This window comes from Podarcis vaucheri (genome assembly GCF_965113315.1).
Source record: "Podarcis vaucheri genome assembly, chromosome: 8".
NCBI classification, from domain to species: Eukaryota; Metazoa; Chordata; class Lepidosauria; order Squamata; family Lacertidae; genus Podarcis; species Podarcis vaucheri.
The window spans coordinates 4,120,186-4,136,073 of record NC_138766.1 but is presented as its reverse complement, the minus strand read 5'-3'; the positions used below and the strand labels follow the sequence as shown (position 1 = coordinate 4,136,073).

The 15,888-nt window shown below is 41.7% G+C and overlaps 1 protein-coding gene across 8 annotated transcripts in view; it reads right to left on the bottom strand.

Annotated features, from left to right (window-relative positions):
* The window catches only part of RALGAPA2 (Ral GTPase activating protein catalytic subunit alpha 2), a 222,355-nt gene that overhangs the window by 15,119 nt on the left and 191,348 nt on the right, over window positions 1-15,888 (bottom strand). The window contains exons 40-41 of one of the 8 annotated variants that reach the window (XR_014222286.1): window positions 2,778-2,817; window positions 1,263-1,362 (exon numbers count right to left, since the gene is read on the bottom strand). The exons of 4 other annotated variants lie outside the window; for them this stretch is intronic. Coding sequence is in view for 3 of the 4 variants with exons in the window: in XM_082234139.1 (XP_082090265.1) it covers window positions 5,281-5,333 (53 nt within the window). In the remaining variant the exon portion in view is untranslated. Of the gene's footprint in view, window positions 1-1,262; window positions 1,363-1,394; window positions 1,482-2,777; window positions 2,818-4,496; window positions 5,334-15,888 lie in introns of those variants that run through there. 3 more of the 8 variants (XM_082234142.1, XM_082234141.1, XM_082234139.1) reach the window with 3 other exon arrangements.

Genomic DNA, 15,888 nt, shown 5'->3' with positions numbered 1-15,888 from the left:
CTCAAGGCTGCTGCTCCACTATTGGCTAGCCTGGAGCATCAATCAGCTGGCTTTGGAGGGTAGGGCGGGCTCAACTTCCTAAGCAGCTAGCAAGTTAAGTTGCGAACAAGGCAAGCAGGTTTGGGTGAGCACACAAACACCAATTTTTGTATCTTCAAAAATGGGACAAATTGGGAGCCAAATGGGGTAGGGGACTCTGCACCCCCAAAACGGGAAAGTTTACAGTGGTGCCCCGCAAGACGGAAAACTTGCTAGACGAAAGAGTTTTCCGTTTTGGAGGTGCTTCGCAAAACAAATTTCCTATGGGCTTGCTTCGCAAGACGACAATGTCTTGCGAGTTCCTGCTGGTTTTTTTCCTCCCCCCTTTTTCTAAGCCGCTTATCAGCTGATCTGATCAGCAGATAAGCCGCTAAAAGCGCTAATCCGCTAATCCTTCAATGGGCTTGCTTCGCAAGACGAAAAAACCGCTAGACGAAGAGAATCACAGAACGGATTCTTTTCGTCTTGCGAGGCACCACTGTATTTCATAAGATTTATATATTACTGTACTTACTTTTATTCATCACATTTTGTAATATCTTGTGGGAGAAACTGAGACAAGTCTACTAGTAAGCCAAGAAGAGCCGTTGGCTGTTTGGAGGACAATATATCAGCAGTTCTGTAGTTTTTCTGCAGCTTTTATTTATTTATGAAGCCCACTTCACAGAAGTCAGGTTTGGAACATAGTTTTGCCCCAGGAGCAGCTCATGTTTGGAGCAAGTCATTAAAGGAAAATAAATTCAAGTAGCTTAGGCAATTTTAATATCTTATAACGTGGTTCAGCTAAATTTTCACCTAGGAGTTTGTTTCAGACCTTTTAAAGATTTATATACTCATACATTGTACTTGAATAATGAAAGTGAAAAAGTTTAAAGCAAGCAAAACATAGGTTGGATATGCAAATAGTTTTGTGCAAAATATGTAGATATTTGTAGAACTGGGAAGGTGCTTTGGTTTTTCCTTGGGGAGAAAAAAAGTGAGGGTGCAGTGTTTTACATTCCTGAAGCCAAGCAGAGTGACAGATGGTCAAAATAGCACAATTTCCTTCAAATGAGTAAGTTCAAGTAACAGTCATGCAATCACACAACAAGAGCACTCCTGTGCATATGAAAAGCTGTACAGTGCAAGCAGGCAAGCATGTGCAGGAAAGGGCAGCTGCAACTTGTAATCACTTGCACAACATTCCATCAGCCTTTCAAAGTTGCACATTCCTTCAGTCAAACCTTTCTTCTGCCAAGTGCTTAAATATGCAACCAGTCTCATTGCTCCCCTTAAACAGGTCTTGATTGATGGGGAGAAAACAGCTGCACAATGAGCAAATAACTGCAAAAGATAAAGTCTTTTATAAAAATATTATAATTATTCCACCTGCAAGCCATCTGGCACAAATTTGACTTGAGCCTGCTTCTCCCCAGAAGTACGGAACTTCATATTCCAGTTCACTTTAGAGAAAGAAACAGAGCAGCCCCTCAGCCTCAGCAAAATAAATAGCGTATTAACATAAAAGTTACAGTGAGAAAGTGCTCAGTACTAAGCCCATTTATGCCTTCATCTCAATCAGCAGAAAGCATCTCTACAATTCTATGCTCTAAAAGGAACACATTGGCAAGAAGGTGTTTTACAACACAGGTCACCCTCTGAGAATAATAAAATGCACAACTGGACTCAAAAACATAGTCCTAGGAAGCAATAGCTGCTGATTTCACTGGAACGACTTCTAAATAATGTGTTTAAGATCAAAGAATAAATGAGTTAAATTTGTATTACTAATGAACACATATTCCCCTCTGATACACAAATGCTTTGCTTCCCTTAGGGATATCAGTTAAGCGCCAGAGCTTACAAAAAGATAATCTAACCCTGAAAAGTGTTTCAGCTGATGTATGATTGCAATGAGGAATCATCCATTAACCTGATGAGCTGGCCGTTTGACAGGTTATTCTGTAAGCCTCCTCATTTATTTGTGAGCTAGCTTTGTAAGAGTTAATTCAGTGCCTCAGCAACCCAGCCAGCCACTGAGCCCATCCAGCCAGCAATGCTCTGCTGCTGGGCAGCTTCCTTCCTTTTCAGCACTGCACTGGAAATTACCCAAACAAGCAGAACCAAGCAGACTGCAAAGGTCACACCTGGCGTGTGGCCAGCTCCGAAACCGCACCCCCAATTGCCAGGTTCAGGGCAGCCTGTGTTTTCCTTCCTTTGTTTCTTTTTTCCTCCCCCAGCTGTTCCATTCATAGGCCCAAGCTCAGCAATCTGCCCTTCCCAGAAAAAGAGCCCCTTATTAAGCTGAGCTAACTCAAAGGGCCAGCACAGCACGTGCCGCTCCTTATCTGCACCATCTCAAGATCCTATTCCATGGTGCTTAGGCAACAAAAAAAGTAAATGGACCTAACTCCCATTGGCTCCCCTGCAGCAATTCAAACAGAAGTGCAAAGCAACAAAGACATTTTCCACCATGGCAGGTGTTGGTGTCAGATTCCGCCTGAAGCAAGCAGGAGCAGAAGGGGGGGGGGGTTTCCAGTGAAGCTTTAGACATGCAGGGGCAGAGAGAGCTGGATATGGGATTCTTCGTATTGCTGCTTGGGGTGGGGGGATACGAAGGGTCCCTTATCGCTAGCGCAGCACCCAGTGAAAAAGGAAGAGACCAACCCAGATAAATGAGAGATGTTTCAGTTTTATACAAGCAACAGAAAGAATCTGGTTAGTAAATTGAGCATGACGCCATGTGAGCAACCTCTTACCTTTCTCAATTACTGTAATGAGATCTTTACATATTTTAATCTAAAGGGAAAGAACACAAAATCATGTAAATATGGGAATAGAGCACCTGCTGCTCTAATGACAGCCTTGTACACATTACTTACACAGTTATTAATGGGAAAAAACACAAGTTGTGTGAACTATACTTTCAGCGCCTATCATTTGGAAATGGAACTAATGAACATTAGCACTATTACTGAGTGAGAGGTAGGTGGTAAATTACTTCCACAGACAGATCCCACCACTGCTGGTTGAAAAACAATGAGACAGAAAATTACGATAGGAGAAATTAAAAAAGCCATTCCCTTCCTCCACAATGTATATATTATTTGCATATTACTATACCATATAAATTATATTACAAAAATCTTCCATCATTTGACACTAATCAATTTTACATCCTCTATCAGCTTGAGTCTTTGCCAGGCAGCTATAAGGAACTTCATGCTAAATAGTCTAGTTATCGAACACAGACTTACATTTCAAGGAAAAACTATACATAGAATCATTAGCTTTCCATTTTCATACAATTCCAAAAACAGAGTAAAAAGTCATTTATGTACCAGCATACACAGCCTCATTTATGTGCCAAATTGTAGCAATTTCCTAATTTTGTGCTTTCAAGGGTTAAGGATGTGTTTGATTGGTGAGATGCTGACTAGGCAATGACAAATTCTGTTTGATTTCATTATATCCAGATCCTCATCTTATTGGGCCACAGATCAACCAGTTAAATTTGGCAACTAGGGAGAAACAGCGTTCAAAAAAGTCATATATTTCATCCACAAAGCTTTTGTTTAACCCAAATACTTGCTTCTAGAGATTTGTGATGGGATTTTCTCAACACAAACCAGTATGTAAAGATGAATAAGCCCATGGATCAGTTCATAACTGCTGTTTCCTAATCTTGGTTTTAGTTAGTTTTAGAATACATGATTGTAAGATGCACCAAGTATATCTTCTGTTGGAGCCAGAAGTTGGGGCATAAAGCAGGGGGAGGGGGTAAAAAAGGAAATAGAAAAGTAGACAATAATAACAACACAAAAGTAGCATAACCTCTTCCACTATATATAAACTGATTGGGCAGCTGCCACCTGTAATTGCACTTAACTCTCTATAAAAAGGAGCTCTGTATTGAAAAACTAAGACACTGACAACTTTCTACACTCTACCTGCTGGAAGCACTTTGAGGAATTTAAAAAAAACAAACTAGTTTGTTTTTTTAATACTCCGCCCAACTGGCTGGGTATCCCCAGCCACTCTGGGTGGCTTCCAACACATATAAAAACATAATAAAACATCAAACATTAATAGTAGCAATCTGATCTAATATAAAAAGTCACAACTTTAAAATAAACAGCATATTAAACAATGCAACATTCAACAATCCATAAGAATCTAATAGTAAACAGTAAAATTAAGCATCACCAAATAATAATTAAACAGTTTACACTCGCCCCCCCCCCACTATGTTTTGGTGGATTTTCTGGGGCAGGAGGTGCATGTGGGGAGGATAAGGAGGGGGAAACACCATTGCTGACAGGACTGGTTAGGTGAAACACAACCCATATTTTTAATGTTTCTATAAACTGTCCAAAGAACTTATGGGTGGTATTGTTGGTATCCATTTGTCTCAAGAAACAATGGAGTGTGCCTCTGGGGGTGAAGTCAAAGTGACCTCCCTGGGGCGCAAGCCTGGGCTGCCCAGGAAAGCAGAGCAATATGTTTGGCACCAGCTTGGCTGCTGAAATTGCCAGAAGGAGGCATACAAGGCACCACCCAAACATCTTAGGGACTCTACTCCCAATTTATGTAGGGTTTACTCCTTAGCCTTTTCTTCTCCCAAAGATATCCCACAAGGCAGCAGAGGTTTAGGATCAGAGTTTTCTTTCTCCCAAATTTGGCTCCCTTCCCAGGTTGATGAGCCCCATCTGCCCCTCACTTCTCTCTACAGCATGTGCCACCTTCTGGAACATTGGACCCACTATTGGCCTTCTCCCCTGAATCTACTGGAGCCTGTCTTCACATGCAGGGTAAATCCCAAACTCATGGAGGGTTTGAGACCCATCAGCTACCCTCACTTGGTTTAGCCAGCCAGCCAAAGCTGTTTCCCAGGGTGTGGCTGCTGTCACATGCTGACAGCTTCTAGGAACCACAGATGAGAATGGAGTACAGGGTGGGGACTAAAGGTGGATAAACTCCTCCAGAAGGAGCATGAAGTATTCCCCACCAGAGGAACTACCCCTCCCCCAACACTCCATACACCCCTTGGATGGGATACAAATGGAATAAATAAACAAAATAATAAACACCCCTTCATTCCATGGCACAGGGACTTAGATCATGCTATGGAATCATGGTACTAGAATGAATAAAGCACTAAGAAAACTGCAGGGTTTTTATTGCTGGGAAAGACCCAAATACATTTTTTCCTCTTTGAGCAGCTGCTTCTTGGTCCTTTAGAAGTCATAATTCTGTTTGTAATCAGTCTGTTGCCATAGAAATGAATGTGATAACATACATCCAGCTTTTTGGACCTAGAAGATGGATAAGAATTACCATGGGGAGGTGATAGTATCTGATTGAACAGAATCAATTGAACTGGAGAAAAACAACTTTGCCTTTTATCTGGTTAAGTAAATATATTTTCTCCACTGAACCACTGAATTTGCTCCTACATATACAATAGGCAAAGAGTCTATTGTGTATTTGTGTAGCTTTTTCAAAAGATGCAACCAATATATTACATCTGCAGCTAAATAATTTGGTTGTGGTTACTTTTGATAGGCTATCCATAATACTCTGGCTTTGTTACATGGCAGAAAACATGACCCTGGAAGTATCAAGCAGTTGCAACAAAATATTGGCTTGGATTGGTAGTCAAAGCAAAGATTTATGGCAGGATAGTTAATAGAACAGATTTCTACCCCTTTCTTACTTTAATAAAAAAAAAATCCCTCCCCACCCCAATACATAGAATAAGAACATGGGGTGGATTCCCCTAATGAACCCCACTTGCACAATGAAGCTTACTCCCCTCTCCTTCTCTCACACCTCCTGAAATCATCTCAGGTGGGGGGTGCGTTCAGAAGAAGTGTTGGGGAGGAGAGGGGTGGTTCCATCTGGCAAGCTGCAATGCTTGTACAGACAGAATGTGTCTAATAGCACAGAGTTCCATTCCACCCATGCATATGAATACTCTGAAGACTAAACTGCCAGTGGGGTGTCATAACTTCATGGATGGAATTTAGTTCAGGCTGTCTTAAAAAGTTATGGGTGCCTTCAAGCATCACACAATGGTCCTTCTCGTCCCTCTTCATTCCTTGCAGCCCCTCTTCCTTCCCCAATTCAGCTCCAGAAAGTCCCCCATGCTTCCTCTTACTTGCCTCTTCTCTAAGCTAAAAAGACCCAAATGTTGCAACCTTATCTCAAAAGGGAGTTGCTTCAGTCCCATGAACATTTTTGTTGTGCTTTTCCAGCTCTATAACATCCTTTTTAAAGGGAGGTGACCAGAACTGAACACAGATTTGTATTTCAATTCCTTCCTGAATGATCCCTAGCACAATTTTCACAACACTGGATTAAGAACTTCAATTTTTTAGTTATTTATGTACGGTAAGATTTATACCCCCATCCTTAAGTATGACTACTATCAGGGTTTGTTAACAAGAAAATAGTGATTTTAAAATACAGTAGATATAGACTTAGAATGTCAGTTAAAATCAATCTCAGTTAATTTCAGCTTTAAAAATGGAGCAAAAAAAGGTTTTTGCCTGACACCAAACAGATACCAAAGTTGGCACCAATGAACCTTCTGGGTGAACTCCATAACCAAAGGGCCTTTTTTCTTGGTGCCCCTGCTATCAGATATTAAATGGGTGGCAACTAGGAAAGGCTTTGGACAAAGATGTCACTGATCAGGCAGGCACATACAGAAGGAGCTGGTTCTGAAGGTACTCAGATTCTTATGTAGAATTGTGCTCAGGAACAGACGGGTAGCCAGTGAAGGTTTTTCAAACCTGACTGAATGGGTTTCAAAGTTGTCCCTGGTTAGTAGTCTAGCAGCAGCATTCTGAACTAAGTGAAATTTCCAGAAAGTCTTCAAGGGCAGCTTCATGTATAACACATAGTAGTAATCTGTTCTGGGTGCAGCTCAGCTACCTCTGTACAGTGGTAGAGTGCGCCCCGTGGGCGCCTGGGGCAGGTGGGGGAGTGCTGCACCGTGGGGGCAGGAAACACTGCCAGAGCAACTGTGACCTTGGGTTCCCTCCAGCTGGAGGGAGGCTGAGGGGGATCCGGTGGGTGGGCACTGCCCTGTGCCATCCTTCTCTATTATATAATCCTAATGGAGAGATGGGATTTATGAATAGACCCCGCTGCAAATTTTGAGGTATTACACTTGCATGAGAAGACTGCACCATGCTATAAACAGCACATTTGAGCTGGCACATTGGCTGCTTGCAGGGATGGGGGAGAAATTTGATTCAGTTTACATTTAAAACTGAGTTTTTCAAACTTGTTGTTGTTTAGTTGTGTCCGACTCTTCGTGCCCCCCTGGACCAGAGCACGCCAGCCCCTCCTGTCTTCCACTGCCTCCCGCAGTTTGGTCAAACTCATGTTTGTAGCTTCGAGAACACTGTCCAACCATCTCGTCCTCTGTCATCCCCTTCTCCTTGTGCCCTCCATCTTTCCCAGCATCAGGGTCTTTTCCAGGGAGTCTTCTCTTCTCATGAGGTGGCCAAAGTCTTGGAGCCTCAGCTTCAGGATCTGTCCTTCCAGTGAGCACTCAGGGTTGATTTCCTTCAGAATGGAGAGGTTGGATCTTCTTGCGGTCCATGGGACTCTCCAGAGTCTCCTCCAGCACCATAATTCAAAAGCATCTATTCTTCAGCGATCAGCCTTCTTTATGGTCCAGCTCTCACTTCCATACATCACTACTGGGAAAACCATGGCTTTTACTATACGGACCTTTGTTGGCAAGGTGATGTCTCTGCTTTTTAAGATGCTGTCTAGGTTTGCCATCGCCTTTCCCCAAGGAGCAGGCCTCTTTTAATTTCGTGACTGCTGTCACCATCTGCAGTGATCATTTTCAAACTTACACTTTCCAAAACAATATGAGAACCAAAGCACACCTATCCTTCAACATCCACACTTATCTAAATTTTGTGATGCAGTTTTCCAACCAATGTTTATAAAAATGCACATAAAAGGATGAGATGTGCATAAAAATACATAATATTCAATTATTTTGGCTCCATGGAGAATTGCTCTTACAGAATAAAGACTGAGTGTTGTGACCTCTGCTTTTCTGGATGGCCAGTAGAGGGAACTGCCCTTGGAACAGTGTTTCTGTGTATTTTGTAAAACAGCTATAGAGGATGTTGTTCACATTATTACCTCTATATAAGGTTCCCCATGAAAAATATTCGAGTTTAGCCACAAAAAGAATTTCTGTGAGTTTCTGTGCGAGTTTCTGTGCTTTTTGATGTTAGACAAGGAAAATTATGTTTCTGTATTTGTGTTGGTAGAAATTAAGAGCCAGATTTGTGGCACAATTCTGAATGTCTTTTTTTTACTACTACTACTACTACTACTACTACTACTACTAATGAAAGTAGCATTAAAATGCATTATATAGTAGAAATTGCTTGCAAAAATGTGCACACTACTCAAAAAATGCATACAAATATGTGTTTTTTTAGGAGAAATTCTCATGAAAATGGTGTAATCCTCATGAGAATTAAAAATAAATAAATCGCAAATTGCTGCAGAAATGTGAACTGAATTTAATGTTGGAAAAGTGAGAAACAGGGAGAATGAAATTAATACCTAGCTTCTTGTATAAGAATATACCTTCCAGCTTTAGGAAGACCTGATCCTTACGTTTCACAAGGTAACCTCCATGCATAGGCTAAATCAAGGTGAGCCAATGCAGTGCCCTCCATGCTGGCTAGGACTGATGGGAGTTGGTGTCCAACAACATCTGAAGGGCATCATGTTGGCTACATGTAGAACTGAATGCATAGAAGGGGAATGGCACCTGTTGGCCCCATACCTGCTCTCTAAAAAGTGGAACTTACACCAGCACAGCTGCCTATGGGAGAGCCAATGCATCCACAGACTTCCTTTCAGATGTCGCACTGACATGCAGGCCAGGGCATCCAACATCAGGAGCAGGGCCATTGGGCACATTATCACTCCCCATCAACATGCTTAGTTTATAGGTAAAGGGTAAAGGGACCCCTGACCATTAGGTCTAGTCGTGACCGACTCTGGAGTTGCGGCACTCATCTCGCTTTACCGGCCGAGGGCGCCGGCGTACAGCTTCTGGGTCATGTGACTAAGCCGCTTCTGGCAAACCAGAGCAGCGCACGGAAATGCTGTTTACCTTCCCACCGGAGTGGTACCTATTGATCTATTTGCACCTTGCCGTGCTTTCAAACTGCTAGGTTGGCAGGAGCAGGGACTAAGCAACGGGAGCTCACCCCGTCGCAGGGATTCGAACCTCCAACCTTCTGATCGCCAAGCCCTAGGCTCTGTGGTTTAACCCACAGCGCCACCCGCGTCCCATACCCGCGTTTATACAAAGAGCTTATCTTGGGAAACAAGTGCTTGTGAATGTATTGTAGTACAGGCAGCCCCCCCCCTTACATGGGGATTATGTTCTGAGGCACAGTGGGGGCAGGGGCAGAGAAATTGCATATAATTCTAAAAGCCTGAAAACACCTCCTTCTGCCCCACCCCACCCTTTCAGTGGCATTTCAGTGACCTCTTTATGACATTTCCAGGTCACTTCCAGGCTTGGCACAATATACATGGTCGCACACATACCGAACACGTGTAAACGAGGGGCTGCCTGTATTATGTTTTGTTCAAGTAATATTATGCTTGCATTTTTATAGAATTTGGTTTTCTGTATCATTCGGCAGCTGAATTACTGGGTGGTGGAGGGGGAGACAGACCCATTAACTATTGATATGGAAGCCGCTGGGCACAAATTGCCTACTTTGGAGGAGTCAGAAGATGAAATTGTGTTTTTCATTAAGGGCCTCCTTACCTTTCCCCATAATTTGAGCATTGTTTGGTAGCAATCCACAAAGCAGCAGCAGGGAAGCCTTCAGAATATCACTATTTTCCAGGTCAGATTCAAGCATATATTTCTGCATCTAAAGTGGATTAAATAATTATGTTGCCCTAGCTCAATAATTCAACTTTTAAACAAAATCTGGATTTTTTGCAGTTTGGAAAGTGATGGAGAAATGTGTTGAAAAGTGTGGGCTGAACAAATGACGTACAGGAATACCTGTACACACATCAAATCAGGATAAAGGCAGGACAAATGCTCATTGTAGTATAACTGATCCATACAGAAATCAGAATGAATGCTGAATAACCTCTCTACATAAGCTTTGTGCTAGCGAATCAGGATGAATGCTAAGTAAATAGCTTGTCTGGACGGGCAACAAATGTATCATCCAAAACCAGCAGTCAGTATTGCACCTAGCCTACAAGCTGAGAAGCAGCCACATTTAGGAGAAAGCTTATTTAGATTTATAAACTGTGCTGTGCAAAAACACTATCAAATTACTCAGTCAGCTTGAAGCTGCACGAGCTAAATTAACACCTACCTGGTTAAGAGTATAGCTGAGAGAAAGGGGGGGGGGGACTTAGAATTTAAATTAATTACAAACTCCAACAACAATATTTAGAATCGGCTATAGTCCTTTAAAACAAATGATGTTTGCTGTGCTATAATTAAGTATCACAAGAATAGAGCTAATTACTATGTAGGATATACTTATTTAAGTTTGTTTTGCTTTAATGTATTAGAAATAGGGGAATATACATTTATTATGTTAAGCAAAAACAACCTAGCATTCTGGACAATCAAATTAGCATTTAACCTAAGTCTTATGAATGTTGTGTGTGATATCCATAGATCCACAAAACAGCTATGCTATTCAATTATTCTGTAATAGTAAACAAATAATCAGCAAATTACAGTGAATTCCACAGTTTCTTCTTAAGTTTGGTGACAGCAGTCAAAGCGTGTATCTTGCTTCTGCAACTGGCAAAAGAGTTGCATTAGCTTTATTTTTTCTGAGCATTATTCTTTATTTTTCAAATCATTAGCATGCACGTGAATGACCTCATGATGAACAGATGCACTTGGATACAACTGTGATTAGATCAGTCCTCTCAGCAGTCAAGTGTGCCCATTTCAGTTAACCCTCTGAAGGACCAACTACAATTTCCATATTAAAAATGTGTTTTTGGATATGGATTTTCAGATGCCACATAACTTTGGCACATGAATTTTAGGTTAAAATGTTCTATTATGTAGCTCTGCATCAAGTTATTTCAGGAGTAGCCAACATCGTGCCTTACTGTGCGATATTGTTATTCCTTCACCCTAAGGTTCCAGGGCAGGTTACAACAATGCGAAATACAATATTAAAAACAGTATACAGCAACTTACAATCACAAAAATAGGGTGGGTTCTAAAAAAAAAATACACCTCAGGTGCCATTGGTTGGCTTAAAGAGGTGTATCTTTGGCATTCACCCAAAACAGTATAGTGAAGTTGCCAGAGACGCCTCTGTGGAGAGGGAGCTCCACTTCCGAGGGCTACCAGAGCATGCCCTCTTCCCTGAGCTTCTTTTTTTTTAAAAAAAATATGTATTAATATTTATTACTTTTAAACCTTACAAAAAGGAGAAAAGAAAAGAAAAAAGAAAAAAGAAGAAAAAGAAAAAACAATACAATACAATATATAAACAATACACAACACAACATTAACACATTAAACAAAACGAAAGCAAAAACAATTCAAAAAACACACATCATACCATCTCAATATCCTCTCTTTCATTCCCTTGTTTCATCGACCTCCTCTCACCTCCCTTTTTGTATTCCATTTCTATTAATTATTTCAGCAAATCCTTTCCATCTTTCTCTATTTTCTGTCATTATAGTATTAATGGAAAATAAGGTTAAAATATGTTAAGATAAACATATTTTAACCTTATTTTCCATTAATACTATAATATTTATGCCTAATTCCTTAAAACATTTCTACTAAAGCCGTATAATTCCCTTCCAACATTTTTCTAACACTCATTAATTTTACATTATTTCCATATATAGATTTTAAACTTTTTCCAATATTCTTCCACCGTCTCTTCTCCCTGGTTTCGGATTCTGCCAGTCATTTCTGTCAATTCCATATAGTCCATCAACCTGGTGATCTTCTGTCCGAGGCTCTTAACTCTTTTCCAAGTCCCTTCTGCAGATCTTCTTCATATTTATACATGCACTTTACTTTGTCTTCTCCTGATCTTGTTCTTATTTTCCTTCCTTTGATGCTGAAAAGTAGATCTCGGGGAAATTCCCACCTAGCAATGTTTTTATTCCTTCTCGACAAGTCAGCCAAATCTCCATAGTCAACACTAAAATTCAAAAGATATTTCCGGTTGTATTTCAAAGTTCCTCCAAGTCTGGCGGTCCCCACAACTCCAGTCGCCTCCTGACCCAAGTCCAGGTCCCAAAGGTCAATAAATCCCTGCATGAAGGGATCTGTCCAACTTTCCTTCTCCAGTCCAAGCAGGGCTCCAGTCCTCAAAGTCTGACTTTCTCTAAATTCAGTCATAAAAGGCATCAACTTATAGTCATCAAATTGCATCTGTGAGGCTGGAGCTTGTGCTACTTTAGGTTCCACAACAACAACTTTCTCCCCCACCTTCTCCTCAATTTGCCATGTCAAAGTAGATCCCTGTATCGATTCCTGAATAGTTTCTGTATTGATACTCACTTTTTGTCCCAAATTAGGCACTTTTTGTTCCAAATTATCAATTTTTATAATCATCACATCCGTCTTCCTATGGAGCTGTTCCATTGAGTCATTAATCTTACATAATGCAACCACTAAGGCTTCTTCTGTCAACATTCTTAGCAGTCCAAGGTCAATCCCAGATTCTCACAGTCTTATCTTGCAGCTGGAAATTCCCCCAGCTCAGCTCATGTAACAATTTCAAAGGCTTCCTCTAGGGGGAAACAATTTCTATTTGTATCAAAAATTAGTTTCAATTTTCAATTACTTTTACACCTTTTTAAACGCAGAAGGAGACAATGGAAACAATGTATTTCTCTTCTTTAACTTACTGTCAACAAACGATCTATTCACAGTCAATGAGCATACCCAAAACTTCAGTCTTACTAGCAGCCCGTTTCCAGGTTCAGAACGATAGTAATTTGACTTTCTTTCACTCTCTCCTGCAGGCTTACGCGGTCTAAACCCCCCCCTCTTCTCCTGCTTCCAAGGGGGGTTTGATGATTTTAACCGATGGAAGTTTAATCCTTTATGAAAAGCTTTCCAAGACTTTAGCTTGCAGCCTCTTTGCTTCAGTCTATTTACAAAAGGGGAAGGCGGACTTCCTGTTTGAAATCTCCCCCGTTTCGGTGCCAAATTAAGACGTTTAAAAATCCAATTTTCCGTTCTACTCATGGGTAGTTGTTTTAAGATCAAATTGTCCACAGGAAAAAGTCAGCGCTATCTGGCAACAGCAATGTGGCTTTACTCCATGAAAGAAGTAGTCAATTCGAAGCACCGCACCACTCACCCCACGTCGCTCCGGATCCCTGAACTCGGGTTTCCCCGCGAGTAGGGGAGGCGCAAAAGGTGCCAGCCAAATCCCACGTTCACAGGCTTCCCCCGCCTGTGATTTTTTGTGGGTCCCTGCCTTCGCTGTGGCGGCCAGGCCCTAATTTCCACGAATCAAGTTCCTCCCCATCAGAGGAATTCAGCCATTACCGGAGGCGCTAACCCGGAAGTCCCTCTTCCCTGAGCTTCTGAAGGCAGTGGAACTCTGAAGAGGGCCTTCTCTGCTGATCTTAAGACCGGAGAGGGTCTGTAGGGAAGGATATCTTTCAGATATTTGAGGCCTGAGACGTAGAGTTTTAAACATGGACATGAGCACCTTGAATTAGGCCCTGAAACAAACTGGAAACCATTGTTGTTTTAAAACATGGTTCATATGTTATCTAAATGGAACCCCAGCCAGTATTCTGGTGGCTGCATTTTGGACCTACTCATTATCAAGGGCAGCCCCACATACAGCGCACTGCAAAAATCCAATCTAACTGGAGCATGGAGCGCAGTGGCAACATCATTCCTGTCCAAAAGGGGCTATGGGTGGCAGACCTGATGTAGCTGGAAGAAGGCATTCCTAGCCATTGAGGCCAGCTGAGCCTCCAGGAGCATCTACAGTGGTACCTCAGGTTACGAACGCTTCAACTTACTTTTTTTCAGGTTATGAAAGATTGTAACCCAGAAATAGGTTGTCTGAGCTCTCAGAGGCCTCGCCGCTGCCTGGAGCCAAGCCCGGACATCTGCGGGGTCTACGGAGCTCTCAGAGGCCTCCGTGAATGCCAGGAGCCAAGCCAATTGTGATTGAATCACATTTTAATTTTGTACTGTTTTATTGATTTCATTTTATAGATCAATGGCCTCGTTAGATAGTAAAATTCATGTAAAATTGCTGTTTTAGGGGTCACTTTTCATCGTCTGGTTCCTTTTTGCATTTTAGTTTGTGTGGCTTTTTCGGTATTTTGACTATGACTTGTTCTTCATTTTATGGGACTGACTTGTGACTTCGCTTTTGTAACTGTAGTTTGTGACTTCGCTTTTGTGACTGTGTGGAACCTAGTTCAGCTACTGGTTGATTGTGTGACTTCAGAAATGGATAAAAGCCCCCCATCCAAACTGACTATCATCAATGCACATAAGAAAAAATATAAATGTTAATTTTTTTCATCTAAAATACTGTCTTATTTATTTTATAGTACAGTACATTGATTACTGCCTTCATTTTATGAATCAATGGTCTTGTTAGACAGTAATATTCATGTTAAATTGCTGTTTTAAGAGGTGTTTTTCATCGTCTGGAACGGATCAATCCACTTTCCATTACTTTCAATGGGAAAGTCCACTTCAGGTTAAGAATGCTTCAGGTTAAGAACGGACTTCCGGAACCAATTAAGCACTTAACCTGAGGTACCACTGTATATCCAGAACAGGCTGTCCCATCATCTTGCAGACAAGAGAAACCCCTGTGTCTTTTCAGCATTCAGCTTCAATTTATTGGCCTATATGCAGCCCATTGCCTGATCCAAACACCAGCCTAACACCTCAACCATTTCTCCCAATTCAGATAGAAGAGAGATATGGAGTCTGGTATCATCTGCATCTTGACAACACTTCAATCTGGATTACAGATATTGTTGGATTACATTCAGCATCGCTGACAATTGGACATACTTAGATTACAAACTCCATAAACTCCAGCTAACAACATCTGGTTACTGTTGAGTTATTTGAACTTTTATGGAACATTGTTTCTGGTTACTAAGGCTTACCACAACTACACAATTATGCATTTGTGTATTAGCTGTTATAGTACAAATACTGTTTCTTCCTATGGGAACTAAACCCAATGGGCTGGGGAGAATAGAGTGGTACCATTACTTCCGTTGATGCAGTCTAGAGCCAGTGTGGTATAGTGGTTAAGAGCGGTAGTCTCGTAATCTGGGGAACCGGGTTTGCGTCTCCGCTCCTCCACCTGCAGCTGCTGGGTGACCTTGGGCCAGTCACAATTCTCTGAAGTCTCTCAGCCCCACTCACCCCACAGAGTGTTTGTTGTGGGGGAGGAAGGGAAAGGAGAATGTGAGCTGCTTTGAGACTCCTGAAGGGGAGTGAAAGGCGGGATATCAAATCCAAACTCCTCCTCCTCCTCCTCTTCTTCTTCTAGAATTGCATTATCCTTTGCACTGCTCTGCTAACTCATATTTAGCATATAGTCAACTAACTGGGTCAAATATAAAAACACTAAAATCATGTATCATAGAGAAACTTTTATGCATCATCTACATAATACATGTGCATTTTAAGTTATCCTCATGTTTTCTGACGCAAGTGGGTTCCCCCATGCTGTTTACGTACATATTCAGCCACGCAGGGCCGGGAGCGGGACGTGCCCCAAAGGGGCAGAGCGCAGAAGGAGCCGGCTGCATCTCGCCTCTCTTCCCCTTCCCAGG